General features: G+C 37.5%; 1 protein-coding gene across 1 annotated transcript in view; it reads left to right on the forward strand.

Moving 5' to 3' along the window:
* lmbrd1 (LMBR1 domain containing 1) overlaps positions 1–15,068 on the forward strand; it is a 46,918-nt gene that overhangs the window by 568 nt on the left and 31,282 nt on the right. Inside the window, exons 2-5 of the mRNA XM_005915487.3 lie at positions 1,188–1,364; positions 2,209–2,272; positions 13,061–13,158; positions 14,840–14,907. Of these exons, the coding sequence (XP_005915549.1) occupies positions 1,188–1,364; positions 2,209–2,272; positions 13,061–13,158; positions 14,840–14,907 (407 nt within the window). The remainder of the gene's footprint in view (positions 1–1,187; positions 1,365–2,208; positions 2,273–13,060; positions 13,159–14,839; positions 14,908–15,068) is intronic.

The following is a 15,068-nucleotide window of genomic DNA, read 5'->3' on the forward strand; positions in this document are numbered from 1 at the left end:
AACTACATTAACCAACCTTAACCAAAGACAACTATGTAGTTTTCTTCCCCCCCCCCCCCCCCTAGCAAGACATAAATTGAGACTTCTGTAGTGGGCTACTTAAATGAATGTCTTAAAATTGTTCAGCTTGATAATCTGCAGCCCATTTTAGCCCTCATTATCCCAAATGTCATTCATACCCACATCACATGGCTAAATTACAAGTCCTCCAGAAGAATGGCTGGATGCCAATAAATTGCTCTGTTTTTCTGCCCAGTACTAAGCAACCCTTTTATTTCAGACCTCTCAATGGGTCTTATTTGGATGCAGAGCCTTTCGCCATTACCTGGCAGAGCAAGCAGCCGGAGGCGTAAAGCTGTGGGCCTTTAATTGATCCTGTCTGCGAATGGCAGCCCTTAAGCTGAAGGGGCAAGTGTTTGCAGTGTCCTCACCTCTTAAAGCACATGTGCCTGGAATATGACCTTGTCATTTTGGAGCCCATTTATTGCTTTTTTGTCTAATGAGCTTCTCTCCCATTACAATGTCAATTTCTCTCCTGTTCGTTTTTTCCCCTTTAAACGTTGAACAGCATGATAATACATGTGTATGTTATTACTTAATTTAAAAAATCTTTTAAAAAGTGTACCACTCGTATCACCTTTCTAGTAAGTCTGTTTATTTTGCTTCTTACGAAATGAAGACTTTGTGTTATTGCCTGTCACTCTGAGAAGGGAGTATGATATAATCGGATCAGCTCCTCCAGAGCACCTGCAGTCAGGCTTTTAAAGTTACATAATGCCCTACTTGTTGTTTTAATACTTAGATTTCAGTTGTTTTTGTTTTTGTGTTATAAGTGGTGTGTTTTACATTTCAAGGATATATAACACTACAAAGGTAGACTTTGTTGCAAGGTTATTGTATTATGCAGCATAATTTTACTGATTTCCAACCTCTAGTGTGTTGCTTGTTTGCTTCAGTTTGATTTTTATAAACCCTGTTGACATTTTGCAAATTAAATGCAAATGCCACCTTGTTCAAGCATTTAGTTGATTGAATTTACTTCTGTTTTCTTTTGCCTTTACATGTAATAGAGCTCTGTAAGCCAAAAGTGTTTTTGCTGCCCTATTATTTATTTTAAGTGTTCCTCGTGACGACATTATTTATTTGAATTACTGGGGGTTTTTTTGTTTTGTTTTTTTGTTTTTAAGGTAATTCTCGTGTTCTGTTGGATCTACATTCGGAAATTTCAAAGTCGGCGGGAGAGTGAAGTTATTTCAACTATCACTGCAATATGTGCTCTGGCTATTGCTTTGATCACGTCTGCACTTCTACCAGTGGACATATTCCTTGTTTCTTTCATGAAGTATCCCAATGGTACTTATAAGGTTAGTATTTTGTTCTTCAACCTAAAATCTAAATGCATTTCTCAGTTGTATTTTTTTGTCTTATTGTTGCATTTGAATAAAGTCGCCAGACAATTTATTAGGTATATGTTGCTAGTGCAGGATTAGACCTTCTTTTGCCTTCAGAGCTACCATGAGTCCTTTGGGCACAGATTCAGAAAGTTGTTAGAAACATTCCTCAAAGATTTTAGTTTCATATTAACACGATAGCATCGCACAGTTGCGGGTTTGTTGTCTGCACGTCAGTGAGTTGGGAAATCGAGACTCAGGCCGGGCAACATTTTCCCTTCTGCTCACTGGATATTTGCTCTTTTTCTCGTCATTCTGTATAAACTGTGTGAGATTGTTGTAGATCAGCACCAGTTCAAAATCACTTAAATCCCCTTTCTTGCCCATTCTGATGCTCAGTTTAAACTTTAGCCGTTTGTCTTCCCCATGACTGCATGGCTAAAGTGGCTTTCATGCAATTGGCTAATGGGGTATTTTTGTTAATGAACAGTTGATTAGCAGTTGGATAAAGTGGTCAGTAGGTGTACATCTACATCAAGATGTGTAATATGTTCAGTGTGTTTAATAGTATTTTTGTTTGAACATTAGGTAATTTGTTGCTTTGTGTGATTGTAAGCTGCTAAATCATTCATCAGTGCAATATTTTTTCTTTTGTCTCAGGCTTAAGTTTTATGGTATTTATTTATGCTGTCATTCTAAATACATTTTTTGAGAACTATTATTGCAAACTTTTTTCATTTATTGTTATACATGAGTCATGAATCAGCCTTGTTACAAATGTTAAAATTAATATTCATAATTGGCTTTCTCATGGCAGGAATGGGCAGCAAACAATGAGACAAGAGGGCAAATTGAAGATACTGTGTTGTATGGATATTACAGTAAGTATATTTTTTTCATAGTTTATGTGGGTAATAAACTCAGACAATGAAAATTGTTGACATTTATGTCATTATGTGAAAATAAAATATAGTAAACACTTAAATTATAAAAGGATTATTAACTGCACAGCGGTTAAGTTTGCGTTGTTTTCAATGTTTGCTTTTGAGTTATTTACTTTTTTTACATGATTATAAGTGTGTTACGTCATTATTTTGATCTTATCTCTGCTTTGATTTGAATGAGGTGCCAGTTCAATTTTGATAACACCTGGGGCCTGTCTCATCTATGCAGCAGTCCTAGAGGGTTAGCAGTCTAACTCTGGAAATATAGGCTCTTTGTTTCCCACACTGGTGACTCATTTTCACACAGGGCATCTCTCTGTAGTAACTTCGACTGCAGAGCTTACCTGCTCTGAAGCTGCTTTAGTCAGGCTGTGACTTGAGGATATATTTAAAGCCCAAACAATAGCTAACTGTTTCTAAAGCATCATCTGGCCTTTTTAAAGACCAGCTTTTCATCACAAATTCGGTTGAATTCAAATTTGAGTTTTTGTCACAGGGTTATGTTGAAGAACGAAAACAGTTTTACATGATTATTCTGTAAATCAGATCTATCAAATATTTATTGTGTTTCTGGGCAATATGCCAGTTTTGGTCATTAAAGAAAGTCGTATCTGTTAAATAGCACTCCACTTAGGTTTGTCCTTTGTAGCAATAAACAAATTGAATTTACTGTTACAAATAAAGTGCCTTTCCAATCATTTGGTTCCACAACCCTGGGATTTTTAACAACGTAAGAGTTGAAAATTAGGTAATTTATTTCGTAAATTTACATACTTGTGTAATGTCATAGTATTTACTTTAATAGCATATGTTTGTAATACTTTAATGTGCCTTATTTTGTGTGTTGTAGAGAATGTGTTTTTTTGTTTCACTGGGACCAAGTTCATAATGTATCAAATATGCTGCTTGCTGAGTTGGTCATACAGGTTTCTGCCTTTTGGTTACCAACTCTTCATGTAAAATGGCAGGAATTGACAAGTTGTTAAACAGGTTTACAAAACCGGTCAGTCTGTGATGAAGTCACATGACCATATGGACCATTTCAATGATAAGGATGTGATGCATACATATACTTTTACTACAGTTTTCAAAAGCAATTGATTTTCCAATTGCTGCTTGACAGTATTTCAGCTAAACAACACCTGATGTGTGATTTTTTTTTTTTTTTTTGTTGCATAATGAGTTGTATATTTTCAGAGGCATTTTAGCACCAGGACTTGATGTTTTAATAGCAGCAGGATGTAGTTTTAGGTTTCTAGCTAGCTGGGAGCCTTCTAGCTAGAAGGCTTTCCTTGATAAAGACATTATCTGGTGATATATGTTCCTCCAAAACTTGATCATTTAGCATTAATGATGCCTTCACAGTTCTGCAAGTGACCCATTCCATGTGTCCTTTGCTGTCTTTTGAAATGTGTCTGAATAACTAGCTGGATTCGTGTCTCTCATCTCTGGCAGAGAAGACTAAGTGTCCATGATTTAAAAAAAAAGAAAAAAAAAGCTTAAAGCTTTAGTCATCCAACAGTTGGACTGTGTTCTACTTTGCTGCAGTTCATCTTAAATGAGATAAAGTTCAGAGGGTCAGAAGCTCTCTCTTAGATGCATAATGACTTTACAGTAGTACTCCACATTTGTAGTGTGACAGTGGGGGATAAAGTCACAGTGCACATCTGTGTGAATGTAGCCAAGCATCCTTCTCACTTGATGGCTTGGTCACTGGACACTTGTCCATGGAAGAGTACTGTCCTCTCGGACAGAGACCAAATCTAATCTACACTGATAATTCTTAGAATGAAGGCTGACTAAGTTTGATACAGAAGTTGATGTCTGATTTTAAGTTTGAGGTACATGAAAGTGATGAGAACCTCCAGGAATTGACTCAAACGTGGCAGGAGTGCTCTAAGTGGTGCACAATGAAAAAACTTTGAAGGGGATAGCAACCGGATTTAAATTATTTTTAGTTTATTGCTTTTTATGAGCGGAGATGTAAATTTTTTTGATTTCTTAGCTATGGCTTTTTTCATGGCAGAGATTTAAATTGCAGTTATGAATGCAGCGAAACTCTACTTTCTGGTATTAATTTCAAAAGTGGATTTTTAATGCAGTTCCACCTGAGGGCCTCACAGATATTTAATATTACTTTTGAAGAGAAGGCACAAATGAGAGCCTGTTTGTTTTTAAAAAAATAAAATAATTATAATAATAATTATTATATTTTGGGGGATTTTTTCTTGCATTCTGTGTATTAATACAAAACCTACAAAATCTGCAGATAGCTTGATGGCTGATTATTCAACAGTACTTCTTTCCAGGATGGTTGTTGTTCACCAAGATTTATTTGATTTGCTTGTTGTAGTTGTCACACTTAGCTTGTATTTATTGACACTTTGTTTTTGGCTTTGTTTGACACTGGGTTGCATCATTAGGAGGTTTTTTGAGCATCTTGGACTAATCCTGTTTGATTCCTTTGCTATGAGAAAGGGCAGGTCTAGTCTCCAAGGATGACTCTGCAATTCCAGTTGCTACGACCCGTCTAGGGCCAGGCAATAACATGAGTGAGGCACTCTCTTCCCCCTCAAGACCCAAGCAGCGACAGGAAACAAATACGTTCTTTATAATGTGATTTATTTACCAAGTGGTAAAGAAGGACAACAAATGGTAAATGGTAAATGGCCTGTATTTGTATAGCGTTTTACTAGTCCCTATGGACCCCAAAGCGCTTTACACATTCAGTCATTCACCCATTCACACACTGGTGATGGCATCTACATTGTAGCCACAGCTACCCTGGGGCGCACTGACAGAGGCGAGGCTGCCGGACACTGGTGTGACCACTACCAGTAGGCAACGGGTGAAGTGTCTTGCCCAAGGACACAGCGACCGAGACTGTCCAAGCCGGGGCTCGAACCGGCAACCTTCCGATTACAAGATGAAAGCGGAAGCATCAACGCTTTAGGGTGAGCCAAGGCCAAAATAACAAAAACAAATCTACACAAATCTCGCACTCCTGACCTTACCAAAACAAAGTCAAAAATAAAGACAGTCTGACCTCCTTAACTAATTCAAAACAGGAGAAAACTGGTGATCAACAGCAGCTCACCCCTAACCACTCCACTTCCACGACTTCCAAAACAGCACTGCAGCCAGCGGCTGCCACAGGTATACTGCTGGGTCATGAGGACAGATGCGAGAACCTCTCCCGCCGCGGCACTCCGGCCTCCTTTGAATGGGTGGGTCCTCCAGCTGGAACCAGTCACGTCGGGCTGTATATCCACGCACCAATCGGAGCAGGGCCCTGGCACAGCTGAATTAACATAAACAGATACATTAACTGCACAAAACAAACACATGAAATGCAAGTTCGTAACACAGTATTTGTATGTGGTTGTAAATCATGGACAACATCCAGACTTTTTGACTGATAAATTACAAGCTTAAAACTGTTGGTGCCTCAGAAATGTCTTCATGGTCGTTATATTAAAGGATAACACAAGTTGTCCTTGTTGATAGCAAATTCAGTCATGCCAAAGTCTCTAGATCGTGTGTTTTCTAACAGATGCTAGCTTAAAGTGGCTGTCAGCAACACTGTTGTATACCGTCTGTTAAAAAATGCCAAATGCAAGGACGACAAGCTGTCTCCATGCCCAGGCAGTCCCATCAAAGAAACCACTTCCTCTGGCATAATGACACCCTCCCTCCAAAATCCAAAAAAGGCACAGACCACAGCACTGCCCCTCAGCATTCAGGCCATAATATACTGTGCTCTAAACATAAACTTATGATTTCATACATAAGGATGACTTTTTTCTTTTGCTATCTATAGTTTGGATTAGACATCCCCCTAAATGAAACCTTGCTTTATAGAGATTTAGAAATATGAATAATTCATTAGGCTTAGTCTTCAATGCAGGGCTGTGTCTTGTCAGTAATTTAATTCATTTAATGGCCAAACTGCCTGCAAACCATGTTCATGGTACAGTAGTTACACTCAAGATGTGTTTCCCAAATTAAAGCAAAAGCACATATAGTTGGCTTAATAATTGGTTTAGTACATCTGGTTGGAGCCTTTGAGAGGAAATCTTAAGTCACAATTTCTGTAATTGCTTTGAGTGGCAGCTAAAATTGCTGGGTTTTATGTAGCACTTCATATTGTGATGCTCATTCCACACAGTTTTATAGGTTACTACATGTTTTATATTGTGTGTTAAGTAGGCATTATATGCTTTTATGTCATTCAAAGAGCAAAAGAGAGGCTTTTTTATGTGCATAATGTTATTCAGCTGAAAAGCCATAGACGTTAAAGTCAGAAGAGGGGTAGGGAAGAAGCTTGAAGGAATTTGCTGTTTGCTTCAAGCATGTGCACATGTGGTCAGAGCTGTGTAAGTATATGCTGTGCTTGTAACCTTTGGCTGCTGATATGGAAGGATGTATACTTGTAAAACTGCCTGGAATACAAAAGTCCCAGCCTTGGAGTTTAGATTGATAATGGGTTCTGTTCGTTTGGAGCAACGTTTTGTTCAATCAAAGCACATTTTGAATATTGGAATTGAATTATGAGCTCAGCGGTGCAGAATATTAACCTGTCACACTGACATGTTCCTCAGTTGATTGTACTTGTTGTTCTGCTGCTTTCTGCTGTACCAAACATAAGATGACTGTTGGTCATATGATGTGAGATTTTTACAGATTAGCTCTCCAGTCAGCTCTACCTTTCTACCTATTCATGATGCATCATTATGTGATAAAATGTCTACTGTGACTAGGTGCTTGTGAAGATGACGGCATGAGAGGACTGTGCTGCATCTTAGCAAAGTCATACTTTGCTGAAGGCTGCAGCATGAGACTGAAAGTGAAAATACGCTGAATCTAATTTTAGCTACATAGTGCATTTTGTTATCGGTGTTTATGTAGAACTAGACAGATTTGGCTTTTATTTATTTATTTATTTATAACGGCCATCACTTTATTATTTGCCAGTAGGTGGAGACCTAGCTCCATGTTTATTGTGTGGACAGCTTCCTTTCAAGTGTAACCTTTAAAGATGAATTTTCCTTAAGGCAACATTTGATAGCACTGTCCATTTGTCTCTTCACAAATAGTATAATTACAGGGTTGACAGAGATTTCTATTTGTATTGGTGATGCATGTTTTTCTCTGAAGTAGACTGTTTTATATTCATTGGTGGTCACAGTTAATAAGTATGTGCATGTCCAGTGATTTGAAGAACTCCCCGTGTTTTATTTATTTGATCTTTAAAATAATTTGATGGCTTTACATAGCTGTCATTTGGTTCATTTCTGCTGTTTTATTATTATTTTTTTTAAAGTGCATTTTCTATGGACATGCTTCTCTGCAGCCACATTTTACTTTATAATCAGCCTTAAGAGTTTTACAAACATAGGGTAGTCATAGAATTGCAATTATAGGGTTGGAAAATTCTGTTGTAGCCTTTTCTTTCTTTCTTTCTTTCTTTCTTTCTTTCTTTCTTTCTTTCTTTCTTTCTTTCTTTCTTTCTTTTTGATAAACCTTTTCACATGAATGTTTTCTCTTTTTTTTTGTTTTTTAGGAATCAACATAATTGTACAGAATCAGTGGGAGCATTTGCCATTGTGGCATTTACAGGTTACTTCAAACCATTTTTAAAATTTATCTGTGTGTTCATGTTAAGCTTTTGCTCAAGCAAATGTTTCATTTTATATTCGATTTCAGAGTAAATGCGCGAGTATAGAGTATTGCACAGGGGGCACTTTGAGCAAAAACCTGAACAGCAGTGATGAAAAGGTAACAGCTATATCAGAATATATCTGTAATGCCAGAATCAAGATTGAACCATTACTTATTAAACTCTGCAGTTGCTCACAAAGTCTACACGGTGTACTATTACATTCAGTGTACCTTTTAAGTTGACAAAGGGGAAGAACGTCTGCAACGGAAACAACCACTTCCTTTTAGAGCCCAAATACCTTTTTGTGATCTTTGATGAACCCTAAGTTTGAAAGCTTAGCCTTTCAATCTCCTTCCTCTGTCCATTTATACATTTCCTTGGACTGCTCAGTACTTCAAAGCAGTGGTGCATAAGACCCTTAAGCAACAGGGCAAAATACCCCTGGGCCCTTTAAATAAATCATTGGCTTTCTCCCTGCCTTTTTTTTTTTTATGCCATTTGTGGAAGAGAAACTAGCGAGGAAGGAGTCCTCTTGCAAATACACTAACAATAAGTTTCTTTTTTTTCTGTGATTTTTTTTTTTTTTGGTCCACCCACATGTGCAGAGTGAATTTTATTGTAAAGTGGTAGCCTAATGCTTTTTTTAAGAGCATTTCTGAAAACACTGACAAATTGTAGTTTTATTTTGGCAGTTTTATGTGATACAGAGGGGCCTTTGACAATTGAAACATAGTCACACAAGGACAAGAAACAACCCAGGTAGCAGCTTTTCTGCTCCCTTTTTCCCAGTTCAAAATACTGACACAGATTTTAAGTGAACACTTAGCCTCACCTTGTATCGTATACAATAGAAGAGGTAAAAGGGGTCATCAGCTAATTCGAGCGCTAGTGGTATGAACCCCCGGCTTCTTCAATCCACACGCCAAAGTGTCCTTACGCAAGGTACTGATGGTGCTGATCTGAAGTACCTTGAGGACAGAGCTGATGAAAATTTAGTGTGAATGCAGCCAGTCCCTTTTTTCGTATGCATTCAGTTTCACATTACCCTCTTTCCTCAAAGTGTGTGTGTAATGAGGTCTGCTGCCAGCTGGAAAAAGCTGGGGTTTCTGTGAAAATATGAGAGGCCTATGCAAATCCTACATATTCAACATAAAGAACTGAAACCTGTAGAATAACTTGGAGGTTTCCAGAGTGTCTGTCTTAAGTTGCTGCTTGTTGCTTTAGTGGACTTTAAATATTGCTAAATGGTACTTATATAGCACTTGAAATGATCAGTTGTTAAACTTTAGGGTTCAGTATCTTGCCCAAGGACACTTTGACAGGCAGACTAGAGGAGCCATGGGTGGTACCTGTGACTCTCCAACAACCGTCTGTATCTCTTGAGCCAGTCACCAAATATTGAAATCTGGTTGCCAGAGGCTAAGTCCGCATGTATAACAGCAGTAGACTGCTGCATGTGAAAGTCCCAGACACATGCCAGTCACAGCAAACTTGTTACTGATATACCTTTAAGAAATATGAGTCAGCGCAATTCTCCTGATATTCATGTAGCTCGTGTGCAAATTCTGTTTTGTTTTAAATAAATATCTGAAATCCTCTGTGTCTTCAGTGTTGATAGTTTCAGTGTTGACATGCAAGTAAGGAAGGTTTTCTATGAGATATCACCCATGGTATTGAATTTTCACATGATCAGTAATACATGTTGTATTTTTACAACATGTATTACTGTATTACATCAAGGAACAAGAGGTGCTAATGCTCAGTGGATAGCCACTGTCATGTGAGGACGTGGTTATCATTAAGCCTCACAGAACAAATTTATAAGTACTGTTGTTTTTGATCACTGAGTAAACGGGAGTGTATACTGGAACCACTGACTGTTGGCACTCCTGTAGCTCTTACTTTGACATGTACCACCCACCAAAACATTGTTTTGGGAAAAACCCATACCCGATGATAGTCATCTCTCTTAGCAAGGCAGTGAACTCCACTGCTCCTCAAAAACTGCTCAAAAACAACTCAAGGAATGTGACAAAGGTCTCTTGGTGCTGACTCCCCATACCTCATTCTGGTGGATATCTGTGGGATGCCTCAGAAAAGCTGATCCAGGGAAAGCGCAGCCCTGCTACCCACAGAACATGACGGATCCACTGCCAGCACAAGAATTGTGTAAAGGTTTAAGGACATTTATACATGCTCCCTTTCACAGGGATAAATATGCAAAACTTTCCCTGGTCAGGTCTTCTTCCCAAGATCTGCATGAAGAGTAATGGATGATTCATTGCAATGCAGTATGACCTATTCCTTCATTGTGTTAATATTCATGGTGTTATGATTAATTTTGCTCACTGCTTTAACCTGCAAGCATATGCCAGTGGCTGCATACTGTGCATGGCTTGCATTTATGGGCTCCTGGCATCATTCTGAACTCCGTTTGTTTAGCTGTAAATGAGTGTAAATGGATACCTTAGTGGAGCAATGAGCATGTGTTTATTGAAAGTAATGCCCTGTCAGAATCACAGCTGGGAAAAACCAAACCTCTGTAACAATGGCATTCATTTGTCTGCAGCACAGAGAGCCTTTTGTGGAATATTGTTCATTTCACAAAGGGACATGTTTGCACTCGCTTAGGGTCATACCTTCTTGACTGATATGGAACAGTAGTTTTCCACATGCCCATTGGAGTTGAAGTGTACTGCTGATTTTATGGATTAAGTGCTTGTTAGGAGTTTTCAATTTTAGTTTTACTCAGCTTCTATTAGTTTACATCCAACAGTCACATTTACAGTTGTGTAGTTTCTCATTCTGAGGTCCGGGGTATTGCTTAGGGCATTTATTTAGTCTTTCATATACCTGAACCTCAAATCCATTAAAGGTTTCAAATGTTACCTTTTGTTATTATTTTTGTTTTATTTTGAGAACTTTAAATTCAAGTTTAACTCATAAAAATCACGCACAGTATTAAAGGGGCTGTTTTCACGGGAAAGTACAGTGGATACGGTCTTGGTAAGCTGTTTATTCTAGCACATTTCTTTTTTGTTGCACCTTGTGCTAATGATTCACATTATCACCTCAAGGTGTTTCTGGGAAACGGTAACCATGCTGCTGAGCACACTGTTGTGACATGCTTTTCTATGAGTTATTTTGAGGTTATCTGGTCTGTCTGCATCGACATCCATTTGCTGCAGGAAAAAAAAAGCTGCCAGCTTGGAATAGCATCTCTCTGTTTAAGTGTTTTTTGCCGCACCCTCCCCTTTATGAATTCCTAATGCATTTGAGTGTTGGTCTTTTCTCTCAGAAAAGTTATATAGGAAGAAACAAACAAAAAGGCTTGGATCAGAGAATATCAAGGCCCTTTCTCTAAGGACAGGACACCTCATGTAGAAGGTCACAAGCTCTATTGAATAAAGCAATTTTTCTCAAGCTGATGGGTTTCTCTTATATTAGTGTTGTCAACATTCAAGAGGAAATTGTTATTATCTGCTTTGTAAAAGGTACTCAGTCTAATAGTCACAGCAACAACCAAGGGAGAACATATTCCTCCTTTAATTGAATCAATTGTTTAGTGTTCTGGATCATATTCTGAGCAGAAAGAGCACCATTCATAGATTACTGGGTTTAACACGCTCAAAGTGTGTAAACAACAGTTCCTTACATGTTCAGGCTGTTTAAAGAATACTAATGATACAGGTTTACTAGCTGACAGTTGTTATTGACCCCATTTACACATAAACATATGATTTGTATGAGAAAACATTGTATGGATACTGATTAGTGATATCAGTTCTATTTCTTTTTTCAATTTACATCTTGTATTAAAATCAGTTCTCATTATCTTGATTGTGCTTGCATCGAATCCAGTCTCCATATGCAAATCAATAAAATGTGGATGACTGACTTGTCAACAAACATGGTGCATACTAGCAAATTCTTTCTTCCATTGCAGATGAGATGCTGAGATCTGATGTTTTTCCGCTCACACTATGATCTGCTTTTATCTTGCATAACCGTTTGTTTTTCTTGCAGATGAACTGTCTGCATACAGTTTATTTTTAACAACCATAGTTAAGACAGTGTTTAAATAGTGCTTGCTGGTTAACACAGCTTAAGAGGTGTGAGCCTGTTCCACACTACAAGTTACTGGAAAGAAAAGGAAAAAGAGACTAGAAACATTGTTTGTTAAATTTTGACCCCGTGGCCAAATATTTTATAAAGATAAGCAGTTACAAATACCTTGAGCATTAAAAGCACTACTTTAACGAGACCTAAAAAGTGAAAGCCATATTTTTTTTTCAGTATGCTAATTTATTTTCATTGTGATGTGGCCTCATTATTTTTATATGAAATATTGTTATTATTTATGCATTTATTTTGCTTGACCTAGTCTTTATATAGTTAGTTTATATATATCTGAACATAAATTTCATTTCTCTTTAAGCCAGTTTGAATATCAAAGGTTAGTTCTGGAGTTTGTCCATCACCACATTTGCTTATGTGATCTCTTTCACTCCCTCTTTCTGTCTTTCCACTTTTCTCAATGAGGCTTATTTATTTGTTTATTTGTTTTGGTTATTTCTTCATAGCAGTTGTGATATACATGTTAATTTTTCATTAGCAATAACTTGCAGGTTCCACCTTTCTCAGCCCCCTGTTGCAGCAGTAGAGACTTAACTGCTGGTGGCACCAGATTATAGTGTGCACCTAGTACATTATGTCCATACCAGTTTAATAGAAAGAAAAGTTCCTGTATTTTTGGGAGTATTAGAAATAAAACTTTTGGGGTTTCTATATAATTTGTTATATTGTGGTACCTTAATATCCTGAATAGGGTTAAAAAAGTAATGCACATGTCCTTAGGGTCAAAATATATTTTCATATGTGTACTTCACATGACCTTTAACATGTTAATGGAAGGTCAGCACAATACGTTTTCTTTTTAATGCACTGTACTGCTGTGTCATGATAGAGCAGGTTTGACAGTCTGTGATGTTCACTTTTGTCAGTGTAAATCTCAAAATTTGTGATTGTTAATTCTTGAATTCATTTCTCCTTTTTCCAAACAGCTCTTTACTCCATCATACTAATCTGTGTCTTCCTGTGGATCCCCTTTGTTTACTTCTACTATGAAGAAAGGGATGACAACAATGTGAACAGATGCTCAGTAAGTGACTTTCTTTTGCTACACACATCTCTGTAAACTGCTGAGATGTGGTGCATATCCTAAAACGATTTCATTTGAATATTGTAGCCAGTTCAAGGCGACTTGCACCACTTCATCTTTTATTTTTATTTCATTGAAAGTCACACAAACCTTCCCAAAGCACCCATGTTAAAGTGGATTTTTATCAACAAAATAGGTTGTTTCTTAAGTAGTTTTTCCTTTAATATTATTTCTAATAATTGGATCATTTATGATTCTCTGCTAATAACTTTTACATTGCTATGCTGCTTGTGACTAAAATTTACAAGCTTTAAAATCATTTGCAAGTAATTGCAGATACAGTGTTGATTGTTTGACTACTTGTGGTGCTGTAGAGGAATGTTTTCTAATCTGTCACAAGACTCACACAGCATGATCACAGAAGGAACAAGGTGCACATATTTGCTGAATGTAAAAGGTTGTAATGGTTGTTGAGAGTTAGACTATGTACTTTGTACATTAAAAAAATAAAGACATCAAATGTTCTGTTAGGTAGCAAATACAATCAACATGCTTTTAAGGCACTGGCAATGCAGGCGCAAACTTAAGTGAGCTCTCTGTAACCTGGTTTTAAACCATCCATGTCCAATCAAGCACCATGGCTTGCTTTTTTATTGAACTCAAGTTTATATGTAACTTAAGCTTAACACACTGTGTGCAAACTTGCATGGACTACAACAGTAAGACATTGTACTACTTTATGTACTGTATGCCACAGAAAACAAGTGTTATTTATTACGTTTTGCTTTGCGCCATTTATGTAATTTACTGATGGCTAAAATCAACATTGGCTGGTCAAGTAATTTAGGAGGCTAGCCAACTCGCATTTCCAAATGTATCCATAAGTTACAGACACGAGTTAGGTGGTAATTGTAGCTAAATTGAGTTGCTAACTTCATTTTTGTTAACAGGCAATAACTAATACTAGCCAGAAAAAAGACAGGTTAGATTTGATTAAAAAAAATCAATTACTCCATGATAGTTACTCCAAATATCTGACTGGTGTTAACCGTAGTTTTCCTCTGAAAGAAAGGACCGGTCATGATTTTTTTTTTTTTTTTGGAGATAAAACAGGCTTTCTTCTGCTTAATGTTTGCTACCATTAGCTCACCTACTCTCAGTTTTAGGTAACATTTCAGTCTGCAAGGCATTGCCACTTAAAAAATCATAACACATGAAGAAAAGTTACCCAACAGATGTTTCACGGATTTTATCCAACACGTGTTTCATTGTGGTAATGAAAATAGTCACCCCAATTTACTGAACCACTGCATTAATTCAGAGAGACTTTAGAAGATGCTTTAGTGAGGGATTTTAACATTTAGTCATTTCACGAGCACCAAACAGCAGCTATCTCATAGTGCTGTTTCTCCCATGCATGTGTCAATTTTGAGCTGACAGAGGCACTTTCTCTCACAGATTGGAAGGTCCTTTGTATTGTTACTTTAAAAGCCTTGAATAGCACCAGGAGTGACAGTTTATCTCTGCCAGGTCAAACAGGATCTACACTGGCTCTGTATAGTTCTCACTCTCTATAGTCCTTAACTGAATGGAATATGACCCCTTCCCTCACTCACAATGAATAATAATAGTTCATTTCATGACTATGATTGACCAGTTAAATTTATTTTTTTCATTACAGCAAGTGAAAAATGCTCTGAAGTACACAATTGGATTCGTCATTGTCTGCGTGGCGCTTCTTTTAATTGGGTGAGTTGGAGACATGGTTGGCTTCTTCTGCTTTAGTACACGGCAGGTACTCTGGTGTGGATACATCATTGTGTTGAGTTAATGAGAAGACGATCCCTTCAAACAGCTACAGGGCCATTTGTCTGGCCATGATAAGCCTTTCAGGAGACAAAGCTATGTAC

The sequence above is a fragment of the Haplochromis burtoni genome, unplaced genomic scaffold, assembly GCF_018398535.1.
Source record: "Haplochromis burtoni strain Fernald_Lab_line unplaced genomic scaffold, NCSU_Asbu1 Contig_12, whole genome shotgun sequence".
Taxonomy (NCBI): Eukaryota; Metazoa; Chordata; class Actinopteri; order Cichliformes; family Cichlidae; genus Haplochromis; species Haplochromis burtoni.